General features: G+C 63.6%; 1 protein-coding gene across 1 annotated transcript; it reads left to right on the forward strand.

Moving 5' to 3' along the window:
• Positions 1 to 27,132, forward strand: PLCH2 (phospholipase C eta 2; the record flags this gene model as incomplete). The annotated part of the gene is made up of 22 exons (XM_080690945.1): positions 1 to 124; positions 1,436 to 1,582; positions 3,216 to 3,460; positions 3,635 to 3,763; positions 7,169 to 7,339; positions 10,042 to 10,135; positions 10,282 to 10,485; positions 10,633 to 10,753; positions 12,185 to 12,356; positions 12,646 to 12,753; positions 14,349 to 14,507; positions 18,388 to 18,480; positions 18,928 to 19,010; positions 19,586 to 19,683; positions 19,782 to 19,964; positions 20,343 to 20,450; positions 20,960 to 21,084; positions 21,161 to 21,245; positions 21,372 to 21,518; positions 21,795 to 21,874; positions 23,986 to 24,283; positions 25,817 to 27,132. The coding sequence occupies 22 exons, from the start codon at positions 1 to 3 to the stop codon at positions 27,130 to 27,132; spliced, it is 4,290 nt and encodes a 1,429-aa protein (XP_080547071.1).
• Positions 27,133 to 27,603: the final 471 nt, after the last annotated feature.

Consider the following 27,603-nt stretch of genomic DNA (forward strand, 5'->3'; position numbering starts at 1 on the left):
ATGCCTGGCCCCCAGCCAGCGACCACCAGCCGGGCCACAGGAGCAGTGGCCTGCCTGGCAGAGGTGTTCTTCTGGGTTGGAGGGAGTGTGGTGGTGGCCCCGCACTGGCAGCTCGGCACACTAGGTAAGAAGGGGTGGGGGCCGGCCAGACCCCATGGCCGTTCAAGGGCCTGGGGAAGGTAGGGGCTGCTCTTAGAGGAGCCAAAGGCCTGGGATCCCCTTTATCCTTACCCACCCCAACTCTCTTCTCCCTCTGGGGGCCGCCGGGGCTCAGCTGCACTGACCACTTCACCCTCAGCCAAGCAGAGAAGCCCAGAGTCCTTGACTCCCTAAGGCCTGGAGGCTGAGCTGGGCAGGAGGTTTGTGCTGGGTGGGCACTCTGGTGTTCCGAAGTGCTCTCAGAAGGGGTCCTTGGCACCTTGCAGGGTAGGGGGAGCAATGGCACCTTCAGCCCAGACAGGGTGGGCTGGCCAGCTGGTGCTGATGACGGCCCTGGAGCCTTGAGACTCAGTGGGGTGGAGGGTGGCAGATGGGGAGGCCCAGCGTGTGTCCCAGAGGCCCCTCAGGGCGCCTGTCTCGCTGAGCTCTTTTGGGCCTCCAGGACCTCTCTGGCCCCTGTGTCCCCCACCCACAGCACCTCATCTGTGTGTCCCGGGAGGCCCTGCTCCTGTGTGTTTCCCATGCCTGCAGCCCCTTTCTCCTGTAGTGAGTACCTGCGTCCTCCAGCTGGCACAACCCGCCGTCTTCTGCAGGGCTTACCGGGCGGGCCTCAGCAGTTGGCATCTGCAGGGTCCTGGGCTCTGTAAGCAGGTGCACAGGGCCTGGGGGCTGATCTGTCCCTGGGCCCAGCCAGCCCACTCAGAACTCCCTGCCCTGGGTCCTGGACAGAGAAGGCAGGTGGCCAGGCTGGGGGTTAGTAGACTCAAACCTAGCACTGCAGCCTCCCAGGTCTGTGCCTTCACGCGGGGTTCCCTCCACGGGCTCAGGGAGTGGATGCACCCAGAGCCGTCCTTGCTGTCCACGGGGAGGGTGGCTTCCCTGGGTGTGCCACAGGAAGGGGTTACAGGCTTTCAGGAGTGGCCCATGGCTGGACCCAGAGGCTGGGCTGGGCATGGGGGTCATTTGGTGCCAGCATAGGGGTCTCTTCTGTACAGTGACTCCTGGAAGCTGGGCCAGCCACTGGCCCTGGCCAGCTGTGGGCCTGTAATGCTTGTCCAGTCTGAGTGACAACACCTAGGGCCCTGGTGGTTGCGGGGCAGGATGTTAGTCCTGCATGGGGCCTCCGCTGTCCCGGTCCCCAGGCCACTGGGCACCCTGGGACCTGGCGTCAGCTCTGCAGTGGGCGGGAGGTGGTGGCACTCAGGGTCGGGGCGGGCTGCAGCTCTCACAGCCCCTGTCCATCTGTAATCATCTGCCTGTCTGTCTGTCTGTCTAGTGGAGCGCTGCATGAACGCCATGCAGGAGGGGACCCAGATGGTCAAACTGCGAGGCAGCTCCAAGGGCCTGGTGCGCTTCTACTACCTGGACGAGCATCGCTCCTGCCTCCGCTGGCGGCCCTCACGCAAGAACGAGAAGGCCAAGAGTGAGTGAGCAGCCGGCAAGCAGGAGGCACCGGCCCAGGCCGGGGCGCCAGGGCAGCTGCCTCGCAGGGCGGCCGCGGGATGCCTAGGCCTGAGACCCCGGGCCTACCCTGTCCAATCCCACAGCAGCCTCTTACTGTGGGTCTGAGATGCAGCAGGACCGCGTGGCCCATGTGTGACCCTGTGTCAAGCGCCCGATGTGGTACAGGAGCTTCCCCAAACAGAGAAGGGGACCGCAGCCGGGTACCCTGCGGTGGGGCTTGGGTGCCAGCTGTCAGCCCCGGCAGCCTGGGGACCGCTTGGCGTGGGTCTGAGCTGGACGGCTTCATGCAGGGGACAGACAGGCAGAGCTAGGACTTGCAGAGGAAGAGGTGGGGAGCCTGGGTAGAGACTCAGGAGTCTTAGGCTAGGAGAAAAGTGTTTCCAGGATCCCCTCTGGCTTTGCTGCTGGGCAGGACCCAGGTGTGCCTGGGCATGGCCTCACCCAGTGGTTGCCAAGGGCACTGCCCGGAGCCCCAGGAGAGAACCACACTGCCAGAGCCCCAGGAGGGTCCATAACAGGTGTGCCCTGGGCTGTCGGCTTCCTCTGGCCCCCAGGAGCCACGCAGACTGCCCTGGGCCTGGGAGTGGCACCACGTCAGGGCTGCACAGGCGGAAGGAGCCCAGTGCCTGGTCAGGGGCATCTCTCTCTGCTGGGCACTGTCCTCAGCACTGGGCATCCTACGGGACTCTGTCGCCAAGCTGGCGTTCTGGTGGCAAGATGGACCAGTCTCTGGCATGCCCAGTACTGTAAGAAATGCAGCAGAGAGTGACAGAGCAAGGGAGGGGCAGATGCCGGTCAGGGAGGCCCCAGGGGTGGAAACAGGCTCGGCTCTCCCAGCCTGCCCCCACCTGCGGGGTCCAGTTAGGCACTTGGAGCCCACCCTCACTGTGGAAGGGTTCCGGGGCATCCAGCTTGGGGTAGTGGTCCTCTAGACCAAGTCTAGGCCTGCCTCTGCCCTGCCGCACATGGGGAAGTGGAGACAGGCTGGCCAGCGAGGACAGGAGGGCCTGCGGCCCACGCCTGCACATCTGGGAGGCGTCCTGCCAGAGGCACGGAGACAGATTCTAGAAGTACCTCTGAGCTCATCTTCTTCTGGAAACCCAGCTTTCCAGCTGAGGTTCTGTGGGCGCTGAAACCTGCAGGTGGTAATGAAATCCTGGTGGCACCCGAGCTGGGCGTGCCCGGCTCGCCCCAGAGGCCTCCCTGCAGCGCCCAGATCACACACCTGCTGTGTGGCTTGGGACAGAGGTGGCTGCGGGAATGCCACACCTGGGCAGCTGTTGCTTTTCTTAGAACTGGGGGGTCAGCCGGCCAGAGCTTGGTGGGGAAATCAGGCCTCCTCACTGGGGGCCCTGATAATCAGAGTCCTGAGCCAGCCAGGGCAGGTGGACCTCCTCCCTCCCTCCCTCCCTCCCTCCCTCCCTCCCTCCCTCCCGTGTGTGTGTGTGTGTGTGTGTGTGTGTGTCTGTGGCTCAGGAGCCGAGCACACTGCACTCAGGACTGAGAGCTCCTGTGTAGGGGCTGGAGCACGGAGCCCAGGCTGCCTGGTCCCTAGCAGGTGCAGTGACCCGAACCCTCCCACCCGCCCGCAGTCTCCATCGACTCCATCCAGGAGGTGAGCGAGGGGCGGCAGTCCGAGATCTTCCAGCGCTATCCCGACGGCACCTTCGACCCCAACTGCTGCTTCAGCATCTACTATGGTAGCCACCGGGAGTCGCTGGACCTGGTGTCCCCCAGTGGAGACGAGGCCCGCACCTGGGTCACCGGCCTGCGCTACCTCATGGCGGGCATCAGTGATGAGGACAGCCTCGCCCGCCGCCAGCGCACCAGGGACCAATATCCTTGAGCACGGGGTGGGGGCAGACTCAGGGCGAGGCCCTACCCCTCCTGGGCGGGCTCACCCATCTGGAAGGGCTTCGATGGCTGGGTCCCTGGCTCCCTGCTGCCGTGGCGGGAGGGCAGAGGAGGGCCAGGCCCGGGACCGGCATTGGCCCCTAACTTGGCACCAAAGTGGCTGAAGCAGACGTTCGACGAGGCCGACAAGAACGGGGACGGCAGCCTGAGCATCGGCGAGGTCCTGCAGCTGCTACACAAGCTGAACGTGAACCTGCCCCGGCAGAGGGTGAAGCAGATGTTCCGGGTGAGCGCCGGGTGGCGGCCGCCGCTGTGGCCGGCCTGCCCGAGCTTGGGGGTCCTCCCTGTTGCTGCACGGGGTGGCCTGGCCAGCCGTCCCGGCCCAGGGACCCCAGGGTGCACCCCCCGGCAGCCGTCCAGGGGTCCCCCTGCCAGCTCTGGGGAAGAGCTGGCATGGGCTCTGCGCTGGGGGGCAGACTGGGCAGTTGGGGCAGGCTCCCCAATGCATCTGCACCCCACTTTCAGGCCCCCACGACACTGATCTTAATGAGGGTGTACCCGTCCAGGCAGCAGCTCTCAGCCACCGCCCCCCACGCTGCCTTGGCCCCAACCACGCTGATGTTAGAAGTTATGAGAACACATCCCTCAGCCGAGCGGAGGCCTCTGTTGTCTGTGATTAGTTCTCTTTCCGGAACCTGTGCGGGGGAGAGAAGCCTGCTGTCAGCAGGTCCTGTGTGGGGTGGGAATGGGCTGAGCCAGCACCCTGGCCTTACTCCTTGACTTCCTGCTGCCTTGAGACAGGCTCTGTGAGGCTGAACTCGCAGGCACACGCTGCACGCACGCGCACACGCACACACACTCACAGGCACGCATGGACACACTCCTGGCCTGACAGCTCCTGCCTGTCACGATAGACAGGTGGTCACGGCTGGCTGAAGCGAGGAGAACAGACAGCGCTGAGCGGCTGCCCCTCGGCAGTGCGTACGATGCTGAGGCCCCGGGGGCCGCAGGAGGCCTGAGCTCAGCCCTGCAGAGCTGGGAGCTGCAGGGCTGCGAGTGAGGGCCAGGAGCAGGACGCTGGCCGACTGCACACAGCAGAGGCTCGCAGGGCCCCCTGAGCCGGGACAGAGGCCGCCTGGGCAGTGGGGCTGGCAGGCAGCTCACTATCACGCAGCACCCTGCCTGCCTGCCTGGGGCCGGGCCGTCCCCCCACCTCCAGCCCCTGGGGGAGCTCCAGCTGGGCAGGCCTCCCTCGAGGTGAGGACCCCATGGGTGGGGAGGACAGAGGCCCTGCTGAATCGCCCGGGTGTGCCTGTGTGTGAGCAGATTTCCAGCTCAAGAACTTGCCCTGACTTCTCTGCTGATAGGTCTCGCCGCCCATGTGGCCCTCCCCACTGTGAGGACACTGGGCCTCTGGTGTCCACAGGCTCCCAGGGACCTGCTGTCCAGTCTCAGGCCTAGTGGTGCCCTGGTCTGGCCTGGAGAAAGCCCTGGGTGGAGGGAGAGCCACTGAGCCGGGGGCCGGCAGGTGGGCAGAGCTGCAGGGCTCTGGGGAGTAGCCTGGCTGGCGAGAGGCTGTTGCTCTACAGCCATAGACCCCAGACCCCAGGCCCCAGGCCCCAGGCCCCAGACCCCAGACCCCAGGTGGTTCAGGCCCAGTGGCCCTCGTCCATGGTGGCCCACTGGCCAGAGATGGCTCTGAAGGAGATGTGGCCTCCAGCCAGCCTCAGAGCCCCCTAATTACATCTATTCAGTTGTAGAAAATTCTTGATATTACTTCCAATTGCCTGAAACCGCCCAATCAGACTAGAGATCTGTGTGGCGGATGGACTGGCTTTGACATAATTTCATTAAACCCGAGAATACTGGAATGTGAGGCTGACCGCACACTCGCCCTCAGGCCTAATCGCCTCCGAGCACCCAGGCAGCCAAGGCCTGGCTCGGCAGAGGCCGGGGAGAGGCGCTTCCGCCGCTGCTGTGCCCAGCGGTGTGCGAGGGTCAGGAACTTTTCTGGGGCTGGGACCAGGCCTCCTGAGAGCCTCTGTCTGCGTTTACACTGGCTGCCCGGGGGCAGGAGCTCCAAGCGTGGTGATATCCAGGCCGATTCCCTCCCTGGACTCATGGCCGCGCTCCCGGCGGCCTGGCTCATCTCTGTGAGAGCCACTGGCTTGGCCCCACGCAGAGGGGCCCTTTGACCTGCGGTGTGCGCTGCTCCAGTTTTCCTGGGTGAGGGTGGTCAGCCGTGCTCCCTGGTGGTCCTCCTGGCCTGGAGGGGTTAGGCCCCCTTTCCAGCCAGTCTGGAGTGTGTGACCACATGGGGAAAGCTGTTCTGTGGCTGGCACATGGCCAGGGCTGCTGCCCGTGGTTCTGGCCCTGCACCTGTCCCTCTCGGCTGAGGTGGACCCTGGACTCCCTTGTGACACGGACATTGAGCTGTCTCGCTCGAGGCTGGTCTGTGCTCCGCTCCCAGTGCTCAGTCCAGGCTGCCCCAGGCCTCCCTGGGAGCCCTCCCAGCCCACGGACGGCTCTGTTGGACTCATACCATCAACAGTTGGGGTGTCTTAGGGGCCAGTTCATGGGGCTCCTATGGCCATGGTGTGCTACATCAGCCTTTGGGGGCTTTCCCGTTTCACAGGGGAGGAATGTGAGGACTCGACCCGTGTCTGTGGACACCTGCTGGCCTGGCACCTGAGAGCCCAGGCCTGGGCATGGCAGGCCAGGACAGAACCTGCCTTCAAGGCACTTGGTCTGTGGAGGGTCAGGATTGGGGCAGAAAGCCGAGCCCAGGCTGCAGCGCAGTCTGGGGCCCCAGCAGCCCTTCTGCAGCTGAGCACCTGGATAGGTGGCATCCGGGTGTCTGGGTTGCTGTAGCCCAATACACCAACACATGCAGTATGGCCACCCTGCAGTACACAGGGCCCTCTGGCCAGGCATGCCACACTAAGTGGGGATGCTCTGGGTACAAGCCAGGGCTCCGGTACCTACAAGCAGGTGTTGACTTCTCTGTCCCCCATCTGGCTCAGGACCCCTAGCCCTTGCAGGGTCTTCAAAGGCTGCTTCCCAGGGACCTCCATGGACCCTGCCATACCCCAGGCTCCCCTTGGGCAGCCTCCAGTGACAGGGTGCCCTTGAGCCCTGGCCTTGCCCCTGGGGCAGTACGGTGCTTGGAACCGCCTTTCTGGGCTCCAGCACCTTGCCAGAGCCCATGGAGGCAGGCTGGAGGCCAGGGCTCTACTGGGTCCCTAGTGGGAGCCCCCAGGTTTCCCAGGGTTCACTTGCAAGGCCTCTCTGCCAAAGAAAGACGGCCGCTAAGACCACTTACCTCCGCCGTGATACCTGAGCCGGGACACGGCTGGGCCCCTGGGGCACATTTCTAATCACCTGGTAACCGCAGGCCTAAGGGCATGGAGCCAGGGCGGAGGTTAGCTGCAGTGTGCGGTGTCAGCTCCTGGGACGGGGTGTCGGTGACTCCAGTGTGGGCTGACTGTGCGGGGTCTGGTTGCAGGTGGATCCTGCGAGGCCCGGAGAAGGGGAGGGTGGTGAGGTCTGTTACCGGGGTCACCGGTGCCTTTCTGGGAGGGTAGAGAGGAGCGCCATGTGTGAGATGTGACAGGCCGTGGCCTGGGCAGTGGTGGCTGGATCAGTGGGACCCTGGGTGCAGCATGGAGGTGACCGAGGCCTCGCCCTGCAGGAGGCGGACACAGATGACCACCAGGGAACGCTGGGCTTTGAGGAGTTCTGCGCCTTCTACAAGATGATGTCCACGCGCCGGGACCTCTACCTGCTCATGCTCACCTACAGCAACCACAAGGACCACCTGGACGCGGCCGACCTGCAGCGCTTCCTGGAGGTGGAGCAGAAGGTGAGGGTCGGGCGCAGCCTGGTGCAGCTCCCGTGTGCGGTGTGCGCCACCTGGGGCTCAGCCGAGGCCTCGGATTGGCTTCGGTTCCTACTTTCTGGGGTATTGCTCCAGGGCCGCTATGAGGGTGGGCGATGTTTGTGGTTCCTCAGCACAGCTCTGTCCTGACTGTTGACACCCCAAGCCTCCAGAGCGTGCCCACAGCTGTCCCGTGGCACCTGCCTTGTGGCGAGCATTACCCCAGCCTTTGGGAACTGCGCCTTACCCCAGGGATCAGCCACACCTGGACCCGCAGCCACGTGCACCTGCTTGCTTGTCCAGCAAACACACAGACCCTCTCAGTGCTACCCCTTTACCTTGACCCAGGAAGTATGGCCACCCCTAGAGGCCCATGCCGAGGCCAGTGCTTCCTGGACGCAGCCCCTGGGTCGGGCCACCTGTCCCAGGCCCTGGTGGGGGCCAATCCCTGGTAGATGTCCAGCAGGCCCAGCTTGCTGTGGGAAGAACCCTCTGGGACAGCTCAAACAGCTTCAGCCCCACATCGAGGCTGACCCCGGGAACCCTGAGAGCCAGTGTCCTAGACCACCTTCCTGGGACCCTCATACCCTCTCCAGGGAAGGGGGCAGATGCAAGGACAAGCTTGGGGCCCGGCTACTCTGCCTGGGGCCGCTCAGGGGGCCTTTGCTCTGCTCAGCCACAAGCGTCCCAGGATGGGCCCCAGGGTGCCGTCACAGCAGTGTGGGGACCACATGGCCGAACAGCAGGAGGAGCAGGCCAGGCTCCCGCTGCGTCACCCAGGATTCTTCCACCTCTGCCTGTGTGGCAGCCTGAGCACCCCCGCGCCCCCACTAGGCAGCCCCAAGCTCAGGCTAGCCGTGGGGCTGCTCCAGGCCTGTTTTAGAGTGCCCTCCCGCTCGCTGTGTTTTCTGGGCCTTATCTTGCGAAGGCCACATTGCTCCCCCACATGCACTCCCGTTCCGCTGGCAAGACAGCCAGCCTGGCCACTGTGGCTGGCATCGGTATGGCTGTGGGGCATGACCCTGGACAGCAGGCCCTTCGTCCTGGCCCCAGCTCGTGGAGGCCGAGGGCGGGCACGAGGCCCTGATGGGACGTGGCAGGACCGACCCTTCCCTCCCTGGCCCTGTGCCACGCTTTCTGGAGCTTCTCCCTGCATTGTGTGGCTCAAACAACGTGCTCTGGGCAGACAGTGCGAGCGCTCAGCCCAGCAGCCTGACTCTGGCTCCCCAGGGCCCTGGCTGACTCTGACCTCTGACCCCACTTGCCTGCTCCTCCACCTGGGAAGTTCCTGGGGTGCATGCCTCGGGCTGGGGGCTCCGGCCTCACGACGCACGGCTCGCTCCACTCAGCTCAGGGCTGTCTTGGGCTGGAATCGGGTGCTCAGCCTGCCCAGGAGGGCCACTGAGCAGGGATTTGGGTGGTCAGCAGGACCTGGGCTGGGCTGGCTGTGGCGAGCTTGCCACGTGGGCACCGAGCGGGAGGCCAGGGTGAGACACTCTCTGTGCTGCCAGGCCCCTCTAGGTGGGATACGGGGCTCCCTCTCCTGCACCACCCACAGACAGGTCTCAGCTCCATTCTATGCCCCGGGCATCGCTCTGGGATCCCTTCCATGGCAGTGAGGGGTGACCTAACCAGTGAGGCCAAAGACCTTCCTAAACTGAAGAATCTTCAGTCAGAGAAAGCTAAAACTAAGCTGGTCACGGTGGAGACGCTTGTAATCTCAGCACTTGGGAAGCTGAGACAGGAGGATCACAGGTTCACAGCCAGCCTCAGAGCTTAGTGAGTGAGACGCTGCTTATTTATTTATTTATTTATTTATTTATTTATTTATTTATTTATTTATTTTGTAGTACTAGGGATTGAACCTAGGGGCATTCTACCTCCAAGCTATACCTCCAACCCTATTTTTTTATTCTTTATTTTAAAACAGGGTCTCACTAAATTGCAAAGGGCCTCACTAAGCAGCTGAGTCTGGCCCTGTAATCCTCCTGTCTTAGTCTCCCAACTGGGATTACAAGCATGTACCACCACGCCTGGTTTGAGACCGTTTTAAGACATTAAAAAAGGGGGGCTAGGATAGAATGGGAGGGAGAATGTATCTGGGTTCAATCCCCAGCACTCCACACCCCAAATAAATAAATAAAGGAAGGAGTCTGGCGTGGTGATTCACACTTGTAATGCCTGTACTTGGGAGGCTGGGACAGGATCGCAGGTTTGTGGCCAGACTCAGCAACTTAGTGAGACCCTGTTTCAAAATAAAATAATAAAATAGGTCTGGGGATATAGCTCAAAGTTAGAATGTCCCTGGGTTCAATCCTCAGTACTAAACACACACGTATATATGTGCGTGCACGTGCGCATGTGCGCGCGCTCACACACACACACACACCCCAAAAAAAGCTATGACTTTTTCAAATGCTTCCTTTTGTTTTTCTGGCATTTCTAACGGCCTTTGTGTTTTGTTTTTATTTTTAATTGTGGAAGAAGCCTTTGGCCCCCACAAGCTGTGGGACCCACTCCTAATAATCTGCCCCTGAATCCCAGGCAAGGTGACTTGGGGGTGTCTTCAGCTCCCCCAGGGACAGGGGCGGGAGGCAGTAGCGATGGCCTGGCTGTGGGGACGGGGCACACTGCCTGAGGCAGTCCCAGAGCCGAGGCTAGCGCGCTCCTGCCCCGCTCTGGCCTAGATGAAGGGCGTGACCCTCGAGAGCTGCCGCGACATCATCGAACAGTTCGAACCCTGCGCTGAGAACAAGAGCAAGGGCGTGCTGGGCATCGACGGTGAGTGCCGCGCTCGTGCAAGGGTGTGGAGAGGGTCTGCGCTGACGGCAGCCTGCGGGCCTGCACAGGAGGCTCCAGGTGGTGGGGAAGGGGTCCTGAGCTGAGCCCCGCCACGGGGCTGACCCGTCCCGCCATGCTACCTGTAGGCTTTACCAACTACACGCGGAGCCCCGCTGGCGACATCTTCAACCCCGAGCACTACGGCGTGCACCAGGACATGACGCAGCCGCTGAGCCACTATTTCATCACCTCGTCCCACAACACCTACCTCGTGGGCGACCAGCTCATGTCCCAGTCTCGGGTGGACATGTACGCCTGGGTCCTGCAAGCCGGCTGCCGCTGTGTGGAGGGTGAGCACCCTCGGGCCCCACACCGCCTCAGCCCTGGGCGGTGTCTCCCGTGGGCAATGGGGAGGGGCGCGAGGGCACCTCTGTGTTCATCACGGAACAAGAGGACTTGTGCGGCCGGCCTGGGCTGACGAGGCCTGCCTGCCGCAGTGGACTGCTGGGACGGGCCCGACGGGGAGCCCATTGTGCACCACGGCTACACTCTGACCTCCAAGATCCTCTTCAAAGATGTTGTGGAAACCATCAACAAATACGCCTTCGTGAAGAACGAGTGAGTAGCCGGCCTGGGTCTGGGGGAGCCCGTTGGTCCTCCCCATGTCCTTCCTGGGGCGCAGCAGTTAATAGAAGTCAAGTGCAGATTTTGTCTCAGCGTCTCTGAGGAAGGGGATGGGAGGGAGCGGGGCCACAGGTCCAGGGGGACGGACGGCAGTTGTGCCCGGAGCAGACGACAGGAGGACAGGCTAAGGCCACGTGGGGGACACGCCCACAGCCGCTCACACACGCGCACAGGCAACCCCTAGTCCCTGCCGCCCACAGTAGTGGTGGCTTCGGCACTAATTACCCAGGAGAAGCCACTCTGTGTCCGGACTAAATTTACTGTCACTCAGCTGTGGCTGCAGATACCGTTGAGGAAAATCCAATTTAGTTTCTGGAAATATAAGACCGCCTCCTTGCTGTTAGAGATACCTCCAAGCCTTGGCTAGACGCGGCTTGCAGGCCAGGAAGGAGCCGATTGAGTAAAGGAAGGGAGGAAGGGAGCAGGAGCCTGATTGACTTAGGAAACAGTGGTGGGCCCCTCTTGGGGGAGCCGGCCCGCGCCCCACCAGCTGCAGGGGCAGAGGCGGCGGTGCCTCCGCGGCGTGGCTGGGCCCTTGGCGTTACAGTGGAAGGGTGGCTGGGCACATGGTCTCCTGTAGCTGAGGGGGTGGGGGTGGGGTCTTCCGGGGCCTTCCATAGGCCGGCCAAATTGTTGCAGCTCAGTGTTCTTCCAGGCCCTGGGCTCCTGGCTTCCGTCTCTTGCCTGAAAAGTAGGGAGCTGAGTACTTTCGCGCAGTCCCCGACCGCCCGTCTCTCGCTCTGGCGCGTGCCTTCTTGGTCTGGGTCTATATTTCCTAAATTGCTCGCCTTTAGCAAAAATCCAAGTACATGCTCACGTGGTTAAAAATAAGCCAGGCAGAAGAGCTCATACTGCAAAGTCCCGTGCTGGTGATAGCCATGTCCATCAGGTGGTGTGTCCGGGCTGCCGTCTCCTTCGTGGAGCCAAGGTCGGGACTCCAGGGGCATTCACAGGACAGGCCTGCCGTCTCCAGTATTGAGGTCACTACAGTATTGAGGAATTACAGTTCTCAGAGTCTCTCCATTGCTCGGCCACAGCATTTAGCCCACATCTTTTTAAAATCATGCCTTCTTCAAATGTTCCTTTTTGTTTTCCTGGAGTTTCTAATTGCCTTTGTTTTCTTCTTACTGGAAAGAAGCTGATGCCGTCTTTACTTGTCCCTGAGAGCTCCCAGCTCCTTTTCTACCCACGCACACGCTTTTCAAAGCCTCTGTTGGGCTGCCTTCTGAAGCGGCTGGCAGAAACAGCCTGGGAAAGACCCTTTCTCATTCCGTGGTGTGGGTGCCCTGGGTTCCGATAGATGTGGGGCCCAACCCTCTCCTGGAGGCCTGGCCTCATCCTGCTCCTCTTGTCTTGGGGCCATAGGTACCCGGTGATCCTGTCCATCGAGAATCACTGTAGTGTTGTCCAGCAGAAGAAGATGGCCCAGTATCTGACGGACATCCTTGGGGACAAGCTGGACTTGTCGTCAGTGAGCAGTGAAGATGCGGCCACACTTCCTTCCCCACAGATGCTCAGGGGCAAGGTGCTGGTGAAGGTGAGCCCTGGGGCCACCCTCACACCTGCCTCGGGCCTGGGGTCGGGCTGGGATGCCACGCCATCTGCGGGCAGGTTTGGGGCCAGGGCCCAGTCCAGCCACACCCCTAGCTTGGCCTCAGTCTCCCTGTCAGCGTGGGGCCACCATATCCCCTTCTGTGCTGCTACAAGAAAATGATGGCCTGGCCCCGCCCCGTGGCCTGTGATTCTGAGAGCAAGCTCCCCGTGGGTACCAGGCCCTGGGCTCCGTCCTCCCCCAGGGACACTCCCTTTGTCCACCTTGCCCCCAGGGGAAGAAGCTCCCAGCCAACATCAGTGAGGACGCAGAGGAAGGCGAGGTGTCTGACGAGGACAGTGCCGACGAGATTGACGATGACTGCAAGCTCCTGAATGGCGATGTGAGTGGCCGGGCCGGGGCCGGGGCCGGGTAGCCGCAGCCCAAGCACAGCCTCTCTCCTGGCTGTGAGGGCACGGGAGGCGCTGAGCGAGGGCCATGGGGCCGATGCTGAGCCGGGTGTGCGGGCTGCCCAGCCACTGGGGATGCGCGGGGCTGAGCCTGTCTATCTGCCTGTCCATGCCCAATAGGAGCCACACGAGCCCCTGCCTCCTGCCCCCAGCCGGGACATCCTGGCTGGTGTCTACTTTCACTTACTCTTTCTTTCTCTCTTTTTTTTTTTTTTTTTTTTTTGGTGGTACTGGGGGTGTAGCTCAGAGGCTTTCTACCTCCGGGTTACACTCCCACACCTATTTTATACTTTATTTGGAAACAGGGTCTCACTAAGTTGCTGAGAGCCTCACTTAGTAGCTGAGGCTGGCTTTGAACCTGTGCGATCCTCCTGTCTCAGCCTCCTAAGCGCTGGGATTATGAGCGTGCGCTGCCATGCCCGGCTTCACTTACTGTTTCTGAGTCGACATGGGGCAGTGCCCATTACCCCGGCCCAGTCCTCTTGAACTCTCAGCAAGTGGGTGCGACGTGGAGAGCAAGGTTCCCATCCCAGATTCCACGCCACCCCCATCTGCACCTGCCTACCTCTGCTGGGCTCTGAGCCAGCACCTCCCAGCTTCCTGGCCTCCCCCAGCCGACCCCAGCTGTGCTCAGACTGGCTGCCGGGCCCTCCTGGTAGCCAGCACTGGCCCCACCTCCCAGCAGTACCAACCCGAGGCCGGTCTCAGTGCTGAGACTCCTGCAGGGTGGGCCCGCTGATGCTCCCACAGAGTGCTCCCGCTGGTGCTCCTATAGAGTGCTCCCGCTCCTCTAAGCTCAGCTCGCTGGGTCCCCAGGGCTGGGGCTCCAGAGAGAGCTGGGGCATCCGAGGGCCTGGCCTCTGCAGGGCTGGGGCTCCAGGAGTGGCATCTTTTCCCCTCCATCACTGCTCTGAGCTGCTGCTGCTGCTGCTGCTGCAAGGCAGCAGATACTTTATTTCTCCCCGAGGGGCCGTTGGATGGGAAAATAATTGTGTAGAGGCTTCCTGGCCATGGTTGGCTAATTGTTTTCGAAAACTCTGAGGCAGCAGAATTCTTCTTGCTTTGGGCGCAGCCAGCCTGTCTGCCCAGCCCGTGTCTTGAGCGGCGCACCACACCTGTGTCCATGAAGCCCACTCAGTGCCCACTTCAGCCTGCACCAGGGGTAGCCAGGTGCCCAAGGCCCACCCCTCCCTTGAGGGGTCCTGGGGCATCAGGGCCAGACTGGAGATCTCGCTAAGTCTGCCTCCAACCCAGTCTGTCTCCTTGAGGTGCATCGTGGCCGGTGTGGGGTTCCAGATACTGAGCTGCCTGCCGGGCGCCAGAAGCCCACTGGGCAGGGCACCGGGAAGCTGGCTGCTGAAGGAGTCAGACGTGCCCGTGAAAGTCCTTTCCTCGCTGCCTGCAGGCAGTCCCAGGGCGAAACAGCCCTGGAGCAGGCACGGGTAGCATGGATGCGGGGAAGCTGGAGGCTGTCGCCTGCTCGCAGGGCTGAGGATAGATGCCGATGGCTGGTCTCTGGCCCTCACAGGCCTCCACCAATCGGAAGCGTGTGGAAAACATCGCTAAGAGGAAACTGGATTCCCTGATCAAGGAGTCGAAGATCCGCGACTGTGAAGACCCCAACGACTTCACGGTCTCTACGCTGCCTCCATCGGGGAAGCCTGGCCACAAGGCAGAGGCCAAAAGGGTGAGCACCCTGTGCCCATTGACGGATGCTCTACCAGCTGTCGCCTGCAGGCCGGGCGGGGCCCAGACCGTGCGACCTGTGTACACACGAGGATGTGCCTGCACAATGCACCTAGCCGCTTACACACATGGGCACACAGTGCACCTGTGCACATGCCTAAACATGTGTGTGCCTGAACACACCTGCACACATGCAGCCTGGTGTACGCCCTGCATACCTGCACCCAAGTCCACCTTTACGCACACTTGCATACACACCTGCATGCATGTACCTGAACACATACCTTCACGTGTGTAAGCTACAGCACGCATAGGTGCACATGCACCCCTCAGGATAGCTGTGCACATATGTGCCATGTTCATGATTCAGAGCCCCATCTGCAGGGCAGCTCCCCGTCATGGGGGTCCCCAGGAGTTCATCATGAAGAACCCACAGCACTGACCGTGTCCAGGAACAGGCAGCAGTGCCTGGGCCCATCCTCCTCTCTGCTCCTGCTGGGTTCCCAGGGAAGCTTGTGGGCCAGCCTGGGCAGGTGGCCCTGGGGGCCTGCACCTCCTCACAGAAGGGATTTGAGCATTGTCCGCCTCGGTGTGGGATCACGAGGACAGGAAGGGCGCTGTCCTCTGGTGGGTGTGGCTGGCTCTGCCTGGAGCTCTCAGGCCGCGAGGGGAGATACACACGACGCGGCGTGTCTGTGGGAGTTGCCCGGCCAAGTGGCGAGGTGCCTCTTTGAGGGGCAGCAGACCTTGAGGTTTGAGTACAACAGCCAAATGGCCCAGATGACGAAGCCACGCAGCTGCTGGCAAGTCCCAGGGCAGCTGTGCTGGCCAGGTCGCTGGCCTCAGAGCTGGGCAGGATGTCTGCAGGGTGGGCCGGGCTGGAGGCATCACGGATGCCTGGGGCGCCAGGTCCTGGGAGTATGGGAAGGGAGGGGCTTCTCCGTGGCTGGGGCTGTGCCCCCTGCCAGGGCCTGTATTTTTAGAGATGGGTGTTTGTGTTTCCACCCACGGTCGTGCTCGGCACAGCAGACTCACGGGAGCCGCAGGAGCGTTCTTGCAGGTGGCGCCCGCGGGTCCCATGCACATAGGCCTTCCTCTATTTTTAGCCCCCACCTGAGTCTCTGCCCAGCCAGGTGGGGGCTGATTCTGTGTCTCTGCTTTCTTGGCCAAGCAACACTTGGGAGGATACCTGGGGACACACGAGCACAGCCTGGCTCCTAGCACCTCATGGCCAAGTGCTCAGGGAGGGCTTCCTGGAGGAGGAGAGGGGCTGGGCTGAGCAGCTGAGCTGGGAGGAAGATTGTAAATCCCACCCAGAGCACCGCACCAGAAGGGCCCAAGAGCCCACAGGGACAGGCAGAGAGGCCACATGTGGGGGAGATGGCTGGGCTGCAAGCAGGGACGCAGAGCCAGTGTGCCCACAGCGGGTGGTCCGGCCAGGGAGAGGGGTCTGTGGGGGGCCGTGGACATGGCAGGTCTCTCTTTTTTTTTTTTTGGTGGTACTGGGGTTCCTGGAAGCCCTTCTACCTCCGGGCTATACTCCCAGACCTATTTTTACATTTTTATTTGGAAACAGAGTCTCCTAAGCCAGCGCGCGCGGCTGGCTTCGAACCTGCGCGATCCTCCTGTCTCTGCCTCCCAAGCGCGGGGATTACAAGCGTGCGCCACCATGCCCGGCGGCAGGTCTCTTTATGAGCCACCTGGGCCTCTCTGTCTCCTGGGCCGGGCATCACCCCCTCTGCATGGGAACCGTGGGGACACGAGGTCCTACTCAGGGGCCCTGCTAGAGAGCAGAAGGCCTGGGGCAGCAAAATAGATGCTTGGGGGAGGAAAGAGGACCCTACCCACTGTTCTGGGCACAAGTCCAGAGGATGCTGGCCAATGACAGGCCTCGCCTTCTGCTTGGGACCCGCCCCCACCCCAGCAAAGCCCAGTGCAGGACCTTCCTCCCTGGGGATGGGCGGCCAGGCTCTGCGGCTGGCTACGTCCGTGGCATGGGCCCTCTGAGGCTGTCCAGGTTGCCTGTCTCCTGGGGCTGGGAAGGGCTGGGCCTGGCCTTCAGCTGCCCGCAGTCCCTCTGAGTGTGGCCGGTTGGTCTGTCTTCTCTGTGTGGACATGCTGGCAGCATCAGTAGATGTCGGCCTTGCTGCGTGGGCTGTGGCCAGCCCGTTCTCCGCGGTCAGCGTGGGCCTCTCCTTAGGACCAGATTTAGGGGCGCTCGTGGCTCAATGGTGGCAGTGTTTATGCCGTGTTTATAGAGCCTTGAGGGACGCCAGCCTCCCCAGCATGCTGCAGGATCATCCGCAAATGAAGAGGGAATAGGCTGGCATTGCTGGGGGCTGGAGAGACACAATTATCTCCAAAAGTCACTTGGGATCCAGAGCCCAAGGCGGAAGCCCAGGCACCAGAGCATCTGCCAGCGAGGCCCCTTTGGCTGCTTGGGTCTCAGGAAGGGCCGGCCAGACCCAGCTCCAATCGCTGTGAGAGTGAAGGAGGGCCGGGTGCGCCCCCGGCAGCGCCATGCGGAGCTTCCGGCAGCAGCTGTGGGCCTGGACAGACGTGCCTGGCCCAGGGCCTGCCCAGGAGATGGCTCTGCTCTCTGGAGCGCCTGATGCAGACAGAGGGGCTGGCGCCAGGTGTTTGTGATGAGGGTGGATAGAGGGAGGTTCTTTGTAATTGCACACCCAAACAAGCTCCTCGCCCCGACTCTGGAGCATCTATGGGCGTGTGCAAGGCTATGTGTGCAGCGCTGTGTTCATGTGTGTGTGTGTGTGTGTGTGTGTGTGTGTGTGTGTGTGTTCATGGGGTGTGTGTGTGTGTGTCCATGCCTTGTGCAGGGGTGTCCATGGCATGTACAGGGCTGGGCAGGACACATTCAGAGGTATGCATAGTATGTGTAGAGATGTCCGTGTGCATGTGCAGAGGTGCGCATGGCGTGTGCAGGGATGTACATGGTGTGTGCAGGAACATTCATGGGCATGTGCAGGGGTGTTTGTGGTATGTTCAAAGGTGCTCATGGCATGTGCAAGTGTGTCCTTGGTCTGCTCAGGTGTACATGGCGTGCACGGGGGTGTCCATGACGTATGCAGGCGTACACACAGCTGGGCATATAGGAGTTCTCTGTGTATGGTGTAAAGCTGTGCGGTATTTGCTTCTGGCAGAAGCCTCTGGTGCAGGGACCCCTGGACATGGCTCTGTGTGTCAACTAGAAACAGCCCCACCCAAGGTGGGAGGGGGTTGGGGGCGGGCATCTCCTGAGTAGCGTTGGGCGGGGCCTCTGCAAAGGGCTGCTGGGAGGGGGGCTGCATCAGCAGAGCTTTGGGAGGTCGGGTGGGGCAGGGTCCTTCCAGGACAGCCTGAGGTGCCCTGGGGCGGAGGCCAGGCAGGGGGGTCCTGCAGGTGCTGCCCTCGGCCCTGCCCTCGGCCCTGCGGGAAGGAAGGCTCGTCCTGGGCTTCTGGGATTCATGGGCTGAGGTTCCAACTTCTTCATGAGTTCCTGGAATTATTTCTCTTATTAAGTAAAGAAGCAGGCCAGGACATTAGGGCTGCAGGGATCCTCAAAAAAGGATTACATAAGCAGGCACGGCTGGAGAATATTCCAGACACAGACTGAATTTATTATGCAGTCACTGTCCATGGAAAACACTCAGCCCTGGGAATTTTAGCTTAAAACCATCCGCTCTGAGGTGACCGGGCACATCTGTGTGGTCCTGGGCTCCAGGCTGGACCGGCTCCCCACCCTCCAGCCTTCCTCCCAGGCCTGCCTCCATTTCACCTCCTCCAGGAAGCTCTCCTGAGCCTGCAGGGGAGCTGCCTGGCCTTCCTGCCTCCTCGGAGGCTGGGGCTCACCTTGTCTCCCTCTGTCTCTCCCTGGGGGTCAGAGTAAGGCGGAGGAGGACATGGAGCCTGGAGAGGACGGCGGAGTCAGCAGGCGAAACAGCCGCCTTCTCATGAGCAGCTTCTCCAGACGCAAGGTCCAGGGAGCAGGGCCCCGTGGGGGGCTGTGGGGCCATTGTAGGTCCTGGTAGGGGCCCTGCATGGAGGATCCCGCCAGGGGTTCCTGTAGGGCTGCTCTGTCTGGGCCCACTGTCCTCCCTGCACCAGGGGCTAGCTGCTGGCTGGGGTCAGAAGCTCAGGCCAGGGGCTGATTGGGAGCAGGGGCCTTTGGTCAGTGCCCTCTGCTGGCCTCTGTCCGGGGCTCAGTTACCCCAGGGCTGCCCTGAAAGTTCACCGGGCCTGGGAAGAACAGGGCACTGCAGGACCCTCAGAGGGCCCAGCCAGGCAGGGCACAGAGACTAGCAGCCTGTGTGGACCAGTCTGTGCCCGGGAACCCGGCAGGGCAGGCCTCCTTCCTGTACCCTGTGCTCATGGCCTGGCCTGGCCCAGGGCTCCGCTGGACATGGCCCTGTCCTCCTGCACAGAAAAAGGGCAGCAAGCTACAGAAAGCGGCCAGCGTGGAAGAGGGGGACAAGGACCTGGACTCCCCGGGAAGTGGAGGCAGAGGGTCAGTGCTCTGCTGGGTGGGGGGTCCCTGACGGTCCCGAGGGTCTGCGGCTGTGGGCCACACGCCTTCTCTAAGGGCGATCCCTGGAGGCTGTCCCCTGGGGGCTGGGAGGTACGGGGCAGGTGGGGGTATCAGCCTCCTCCCCAACCTGGGGCCAGGAGGAGGCAGTGGTCGGCAGGAAGCCGTTGCCTAGGCAGCGGCAGGAGCAGATCTGCACACCAGCATCCCAGACAGCAGGCAGGGGTTGAGTGCCAGGGCGGGGGCCTGGCGGGCAGTGTGACCCTGAGTGGCCCGGGCTCAATTCCCACCTGCTCGTCCTGAGGGCCTCCAGCCTCATGACCCCCCATGAGAGCAGCTCCCCCGCTTCCAGGGCAGACACCCCTGCCTGGGACCCTCTAGAAGTCCCATGTCCTTCAGAGCACCCCTGCCCCTCCAAGCATGGTCTGGGGTTCTGTCCCTGGCCTAATGGGCACTCACCCCCAACCTGAGCCTGGCTCCGGAAGCTGGCACCCAGCTGGCCCTGGCTGGGAGGGCACCAGCCTCAGGGTCCCAACGACCTCTGCACACCCCCACAGGACAGCTCAGCAAAAGAAAACCATGAAGCTGTCCCGGGCCCTCTCGGACCTGGTGAAATACACCAAGTCTGTGGGCACCCACGACGTGGAGACCGAGGGTGAGGCCGCGGGGTGGGGCGGGGCGCCGGGAGGGCGGCCCAGGGATCGGGCAGTGGCACCCTGGGGCCCCGGCTCACGTCAGCCGCTTGCACCGCAGTGGTGTCCAGCTGGCAGGTGTCGTCCTTCAGCGAGACCAAGGCCTACCAGATCCTGCAGCAGAAGCCGGAGCAGTACCTGCGCTTCAACCAGCACCAGCTCTCCCGCATCTACCCCTCCTCCTACCGCGTGGACTCCAGCAACTACAACCCGCAGCCCTTCTGGAACGCGGGCTGCCAGATGGGTGGGTGCTGGGCACGGTGTGCAGGCGGGTGGCGAGGAGGCCCGGCCGCCTGGGAGCGAGGTCGCGAGGCTGTGGCTTTGGGGCTGTCACTGGGGTGGGTCATGAAGAACTGGGACAGCGTGGGAGCGCCTGCCCCTGCCCCTCACACCCAGGGGGCGTGGGCTAGCTGGGCGGGGCCTTCATGCTAGGGTGCAGTGAAGGACCCCAACTGCTAGGTATCTGGGTGGGGTAGGGAACCCTTTCCCCTCACCCTGCTCCCCGTAAGGTTTCTGGGGCGGGCTGAGGGCCCAGTGCCTCTGCCAATCCTGGGCCCCAGGTGGGAGATGCTGGAGGATGCGGGACGCCGCCCATCCGAGGGCCTCCTGTCCCCACCTGCAGTTGCCCTGAACTATCAGTCGGAGGGGCGGATGCTGCAGCTGAACCGGGCCAAGTTCAGCGCCAACGGCAGCTGTGGCTATGTACTGAAGCCCCCGTGCATGTGTGAGGGTGAGGAACGCGGCCGGGCGGGCTCCTGGCGGACCCTGGGGACGAGGGGAGCGCCGGACCCCACTGTACTGGAGAGTGGGGTGCCTCTGTGCTAGGGTGCAGTGAAGGACCCCAACTGCTAGGTACCTGGGTGGGGTAGGGAACCCTTTCCCCTCACCCTGCTCCCCATAAGGTTTTTGGGGAGGGCTGAGGGCCCAGTGTCCTGGACCTGGAGGTGGGGTGGGCTTTTTAAGGGGCACCCCAAATCTCAACATTTCAGCTCCCTCTGACATGCCCCCAGGTTTTCCCATGCTAACCCCATTCCCTTCTCCACACCCATTTGGGCCCTATCAAACTATTTTGCCCTCTGGCGACCCCACATGGTCAGCCTGAGCAAGCCCTCTGGCTGCCCTGCTGTGAGGGACCTGCCCCCAGCACTGCCCACACCTGGGTGGGGCTAGGGAGCCAGTGTCGGGGTTCCGGAGGTCTTCTGCGAAGCCTCATGACCCCCCTCCACCCCATCCTCTCAGGCGTCTTCAACCCCAACTCTGAGGACCCCCTGCCGGGGCAGCTCAAGAAGCAGCTGGCCCTGAGAATCATCAGCGGCCAGCAGCTCCCCAAGCCACGGGACTCCATGCTGGGAGACCGCGGGGAGGTAGGGGTGAGCCCGTGCACATGGGGGCCTCGTGGGGGGCCCTGGGCCCGGTGCCACCCCTCACCCCTGTCTCCAGATCATCGACCCCTTCGTGGAGGTGGAGGTCATTGGGCTGCCCGTGGACTGTAGCAAGGAGCGAACCCGGGTGGTGGACGACAACGGTGAGGGTGATGGCTGGGGCTCGTGCGGGTGGCCTGTGGCAACAGGAGCCTCTTCCCTCCCGTTGGGCCGGGGTGAGAGCTGGGCAGGCGGCCCTGCCAGGTGACGCTCCTCCTGGCGGCCCCCAGGGTTCAACCCCATGTGGGAGGAGACCCTGGTGTTCACGGTGCACATGCCTGAGATCGCGCTGGTGCGTTTCCTCGTCTGGGACCACGACCCCATTGGCAGGGACTTCATCGGCCAAAGAACGCTGGCTTTCAGCAGCATGATGCCAGGTGGGCAGAGGTCCAGGCCGGGGCAGTCCAGCCCTGGCCAGCACCCTGGGCCTGGTGCCAGGGGCACAGGGAGCCGGGAGGCTGGTTTCCTGTGCCAGGAGTAGAAGTGGGTAGGGATGATGGGAGCCAGCTCATCCCCACCCAGGAAGAGGCAATGCCAGTGCCTGTGGGCTTCCTGGAGGAGCTGGCGCAGGGCTGGGACCTTTGAGAAAAGAGTACAGGCGGGTGGGCAGGGCGGGTGGGAGCCCGATGACCCCATGACCCTGGCCACCGCAGGCTACCGGCATGTGTACCTGGAGGGCATGGAAGAGGCATCCATCTTTGTGCACGTAGCCGTCAGTGACATCAGTGGTAAGGTAAGCATTGCCAGCGGGCCACCTGTGGCCATGGGAAGGGCGGCCCCGGCCCCGCCCCTGCCCACCCCAGCAGGGTCCCCAGGGCCACTCCTGATGCCTGGGCACTAAGGCTTGGAGGTCAGCTGCTGGACATGGTGCTGGGGGCCCAGGCAGCTGAGGGCAGGAGTGGCCAGGTGTCCCTGCCCAGGAGGGAAGCCCCAGCTTGGTTCCTGCTCTCTGAGGATGGCCAGTGCTGGCCTCAGCCTCAGATGGCCTTGCCCCAAGGGCAGGCAGCCCTGGGCAGGGATGGGGCGCCGTGCCCGCCCTGTGGTTCCCATTCTCCTTTCTGGGGCCGCTGGAGGGTCTGCTGGGATGTGCCCCTTGCCCTGGCCCCTCAGCATGTCAGTCTCTGCCCACAGAGGGCGGGACCGGGGTCTCCATCTTCGGAGCCTGGTTGCTGCAGTCCTGATGGACCCAGAGCCCTCGGGGTCCTGCCCACCACAGCAGGCTCCCGGTCTGTGAGGCGCAGCACCCAGGGCCTGCCTGGGGCCAGCGCTGCCCATCCTCTCTGCCTCGCCTGGGCTCAAAGGCTCTGCGGGCACCCAGCGCTCCTCTGCCGCTGCCGTCCGTCTGTCTGTCGTGTGTCTGCCTGTATCCACGGCCCGCGGAGCCCACCCCGGCCACCGTCGCTGTCTCACCTGCCTTCACTCTGTCTCTTTGGTCTTGCAGTGGGCTTCTCTATGTCAAAGTCTATAGAAGTGCGTCCTTGTTAGGAGTCTCGAAGGTACCCCTGCGCTGTGGGAGGTGTAGCCCGCCGCCCCACCTGCATGCCAGGCCGCGGCCCCATTAGCATCCGTGATTCCTGGTAGCATTTTGGAGACTGTCCGCTCATGTGCCGTGGATCATGACATGGTTCCGGGGTCCCCTGGGCCATCCTCAGCCAGAGAGCGACATTTACGAGGCGATCCAGGATTCGGCCAGGACCTGCGCTTCCGCCCGCTGGCCTGACCCCCTTCCCACCCGCGGGTCTGATTCGGCTGCGCCACCTTCTCCCTTTTCTCTGTCTGGAGCGTCCTGGGCTCCCCTTTCCCTCCCCATTTCTAGCCCTTCCCCTCTCTGTCGCCACATGGTGTAATTTCTAAGTTGCCCTCCTGGATCTAGGCCATGCTTGGGGTGGGGTTGCCCAGGAGCTCCAAGCCCGAATCCTGGATCTCCTTCTAAATGGCTTCCAGCCCTCACTCACCAAATTGCACTGGATTTGGGATCTTGAATCAGGAAGCTGATTCAAGTGCTGGCCACTTTATCGCTCTGCTGGAAGGGCCCCCGCCCCCTGCCGGGCCCTGGGCTGCTCTGCGTGCAGGAGCACAGCCCATCCCGGTGTGGTGGGCGTTGCCCTGGTCTCTACGGGGTGCAGGGGTGTTTGGCATGTGAAGGCCCCCTGGGCTCTGCACTTGTGAGATGCAGCTGTCTGGCCCTCCCCAGCAGTGACCAGGAGGGGGCTGCAGGAGAGGCCTGTGTAGGGACCTTCCACCCAGCTGCCAGGCGGGTTGGCCGTGGCCTTAGCTCTGGTGGGCTGGGAGCCGGAGCCCATCTGAACAGCGGTCGGGGCCCAGGGGCTTGTGTGAGTAGAAAGTTTGGCCTATAAAGGCTGCCTGGGAGAATTCAGGGAGGCTTCCTGGAAGGGGCAGCCCCACCAGGGGGCAGGAGTGTCACCGGGAAGCGGACAGGGTAGGCAGGGTCCACGCGAGAGCAGACCTCGGGCCACACCTGCTCGCCTCTGTGGCCGGACGTGACCTGCAATGGCTTGTGACATCTCTTTCTCTCTGGTGCGGGGTATGGCGGCCAGGGACCAGGTTTTGAGGTCTGTCCTAGGGAGGGCCTAGGGAAGAGTGTCCTCCCCATCAGCTCCGGACTCCCCCACGTTTAGAAGGGGCAGATTCTTAGCCTGAGGGTGAGGTCCTCCTGTCCCTGGTGGAGCTGCTGTGAGCCCCTGCTCTGTGGCTGATGTTCTTGAGTACGCTCCGGGCTGGACAGCCTGGTGGCTGGCCCCAGGGGCTGCACCTCCTGGCCCGCGCTGTGGCTACGGCCAGACTCGGTGTCCGCGCCAGCTATGTGGGCTCCTTCTCTTGCAGGTCAAGCAGGCTCTGGGCCTAAAAGGCCTCTTCCTCCGAGGCCCAAAGCCAGGCTCACTGGACAGTCATGTTGCTGGGCAGCCCCCGCCCCGGCCCTCCGTTAGTCAGCGGCTCCTGCGGCGCACGGCCAGCGCCCCGACCAAGAGCCAGAAGCCGGGCCGCAAGGGCTTCCCGGAGCTGGCCCTGGGCAGCCAAGACGCAGGCTCCGAGGGGGCGGCCGATGACGTGGTGCCCCCCAGCCCTGGCCCTGCTCTGGAGGCCCCAGCTCGTGAGGGGCCTGGCAGCAGCAGCCCTCGAGGTAAGGCACCTTCAGCAGCGGTGGAAAGGAGCCCAGCGCAGGTGCGGCCTCCGCCTGCCCCCGGGGGCCCCGGGCCCGCAGGGATGGCCGCTTCCTGCATGAAGTGCGTAGTGGGCTCGTGCACCGGCGTGGATGCCGAGGGCCTGCAGAGGGAGCGGCCTCCCAGCCCAGGGCCTGTGCGTGGCCGGCCGGCCATCAGCCAACAGCCTCAGGCCCGGGCAAACTTCGTAGGGGGGCCCTGCTGCAGCCTGGGCCCTCAAGCTGCCCTGGGGAGAAACAGAGCGGCCTCCAAGGGCCCCAGGGACCGGCGGCAGGGTCCAGGCAGCAGCGGCTCCGTGTCCTCGGACTCCAGCAGCCCGGACAGCCCGGGTAGCCCCAAGCTGGCCCCTGGCCAGCCCGAGGGTGCCCGCAGGCAGCCAGGGGCCCTGCAGGGTGAGATGAACGCCTTGTTTGTTCAAAAGCTGGAGGAGATCAGAAGTAATTCCCCCATGTTCTCCACGGGTAAGGCCGGCTGCTGCCCTGTGCCCCGTGTCCTCCGCACATCCCAGCATGCCTGGGCCCGTCCCCTCTGCCTTGCCCCCGCTGTGCTCGTGTGCCTGGCTTTGGTCTGTGCCGTCGGCTTGTCCTGCAGGTCCGTTTGCCCAGCCCCCTTCCCTCTGCCCAAGAGGCCCTGGCACTTCAAGCGGCCATGGCCTGGCCGAGAGCCTGCAGGTGCTTGCTGTGGAACCCAGCCCCAGCCCTCCCACAGGCCTCTGCGAGGAATCCCCTGGCCCTGGCAAACCTGGCCCGCCGACTGGGGGTCCCTGGTGCCCTTCCCCCACTTCCCTCCAGGGCCAGGCTCCAGGGGTCGCCCGCCTTGGGCCTAGCACGCAGGCCCTCCCAGGAAATCTGCTGCCCCGGGTGCCCCACAGACCCTGCAGGGTGCGCAGAGCCTTTGCGGGGGCTGTGGAGTCCGTGAAGCGCCGAGAGGAGGCTTTCTGTGCTCCGGGGCCTGCGGTCAGCCCATTGCCGGCGGCACTGGGCGACCCAGGAGCCATGGGCCAGCACAAGGGACAGTGGCTGGCCTGCCTGCTTTGCCGAACCCCAGCTGGGGGGCTGCACGGAGCTTGCCCCTACCCCTCCTCACCCGCCCAGCCTCGCTGGACTGTCCATCCACTGGACCCACCCACACTGACCGTGTTCTCCTTTCTGTCCCTGCACCCATGCTGCCTCCGTAGTTAGGGACTGAGAGCCACGAGGCAGGTAACAGGCCCGCCCCAGCGTGCCCGGGGTTGCCCGGCCCCAGGAGTGCCCATGCCTGGCCTGCCAGCCTGGCTGGGGACCTGACACTAGACTGGCCCGGGCACTGCTGCCCACTCCCTGGGGCCCTGAGCGTGCCACGCTGGACATGGCCTGGCTCTAGGGATGCCCTGGGGGTGGGGGCTGGTGCCCTGGCCCTTGGCACGGGGGCTTTGGGACACCATTCCCACAGGCTCCATCTCCATCTCCTTATCTGTCTCTGTCTCCATCCCACCTGCCCCCTCTTCCTCCCAGATGCCCGTCCCTTCTCCACGCAGCGGCCCATCTCCCCCCTGTGCAGCCTGGAGACCATCGCCGAGGAGCCGGCCCCGGGCCTCGGCACCCCGCCTCAGGCGGCCGTCCCCGGCAGCCCCCGCCGGGAAGGGCCCCAGTGCCTCGCAGGGCCCGGAGCCAAAGAGACCAGTCCACCCTGGACAGTCCTGGGAACCTCTGGGCCCCTGCGGCTGAGGACCGGGGGCCATGGGGACGATGAAGAGCCCCCCAGAAAGCCACGCCATGGTGGGGGCCCTCGGGGGGTGCGAGACGGGGCTCCCGGAGGCCTGATGGACAGCAAGAGCCACCCCCGAGCCCCGGGCCATCTGCCTCTGGTCAGAAGGACCAAGAGTGAGGGCCAGGTCCCCTCGGAGCCCCTGGCTGGACCCTCGCCCAGCCCCGCTGTATACTCGGACGCCACGGGCAGCGACCGGTGGTGGCAGCGGCTGGAGCCAGGCAGCCAGCGTGACAGCGTGTCCTCCACCTCCAGCGTGTCCTCTAGCGACACCGTCGTGGACCTCTCCCTGCCCAACCTGGGCCTGGGCCGCAGTCGCGAGAGCCTGGCCAGGGATCCGCTGGGGCGCCTGCCCCCACGGCCCTGCTCCGCCTCGGCCACTCGCCCAGACCTGCCTCCTGTGACCAAGAGCAAGTCCAACCCTAACCTGCGGGCCGCAGGCCAGCTGCCTCCCGCACCAGATGAGCTGCGGGCGCGGCCTCTGGCCCCTCGGCCCCCTGGCCCCCACCCCCGGCTGCCCTGGGGTCACCTTGCTCTGGTGGGCCTGCGGGACTGCCCCGTGGCTGCTAAGTCCAAGAGCCTGGGGGACCTGACTGCTGATGACTTTGCCCCCAGCTTTGAGGGCAGCTCCCGTAGTCTGAGCCGCGGCCTGCGACCCCTGGGTGCGATGCGGCAGGCTCCGGTGCTGGGGGCGCGGCAGGATGCCCTGACTGAACAGCTGCGCTGGCTCACTGGTTTCCAGCAGGCTGGGGACATCACGTCGCCCACCAGCCTGGGCCCGGCTGGGGAGGGGGCCAACGGGGCCGCGGGCTTCCTGCGGCGCTCCTCTTCCCGCAGCCAGAGCCGCGTGCGCGCCATTGCCAGCCGGGCCCGCCAGGCCCAGGAGCGGCAGCAGCGGCTGCTGGGCCTGGGCCAGTGGGGACCCCCGGAGGAGGAACGGGGTACCCCTGAGGGCGCCTGCTCTGTGGGCCACGAGGGCTGTGCGGACACAGCAGCCCTCCCCAAGGGAGAGCCCGAGCAAGTGTCTGGTGCTGCTGATGGCCTGCTCCTACTAAGGCTCTGACCCCTTCCCAGCGTGGACCGGCCACCCTCCCTGCAGACCGTTAGCCTGGAGGCCTGAGGGATGGGGCGTCCAGTGTGTGCTCAGGAAACGGGCGGCCAGGTCCCCAAAGCTGCGCCTCACTCATCCTCTGGAGTGCCTGGCAGCCTGCCCTCCGGCCCTGGCATCTCCTGATCCTGCTCCCAAAAGAAGGGGCCTAGCGGCCCCTGCCCCTCTGCCCACAGAAGACAGCCTCAAGGCTGGCCCTGACAGGCCATTTTCACGATGTTTTAAGATATATACATAGATATTTACATTTTTAGAGGCAAAACTTATACATTAAAACAATATGGAGCCCTTTCCTGCTGTTCTCCGGCGTCGGCTCGGGGTGGGGAGAGTGCCGTTGCACCTGGGCTGTCAGTCCACTGTGCACGTTCCTGGGAATGCTGGGACATCTGCCCATGCTGGCCTGTGGCTGTGCTGAGCTAGCCGTCC

The sequence above is a fragment of the Muscardinus avellanarius genome, assembly GCF_963383645.1.
Source record: "Muscardinus avellanarius genome assembly, chromosome: 3".
NCBI lineage: Eukaryota > Metazoa > Chordata > Mammalia > Rodentia > Gliridae > Muscardinus > Muscardinus avellanarius.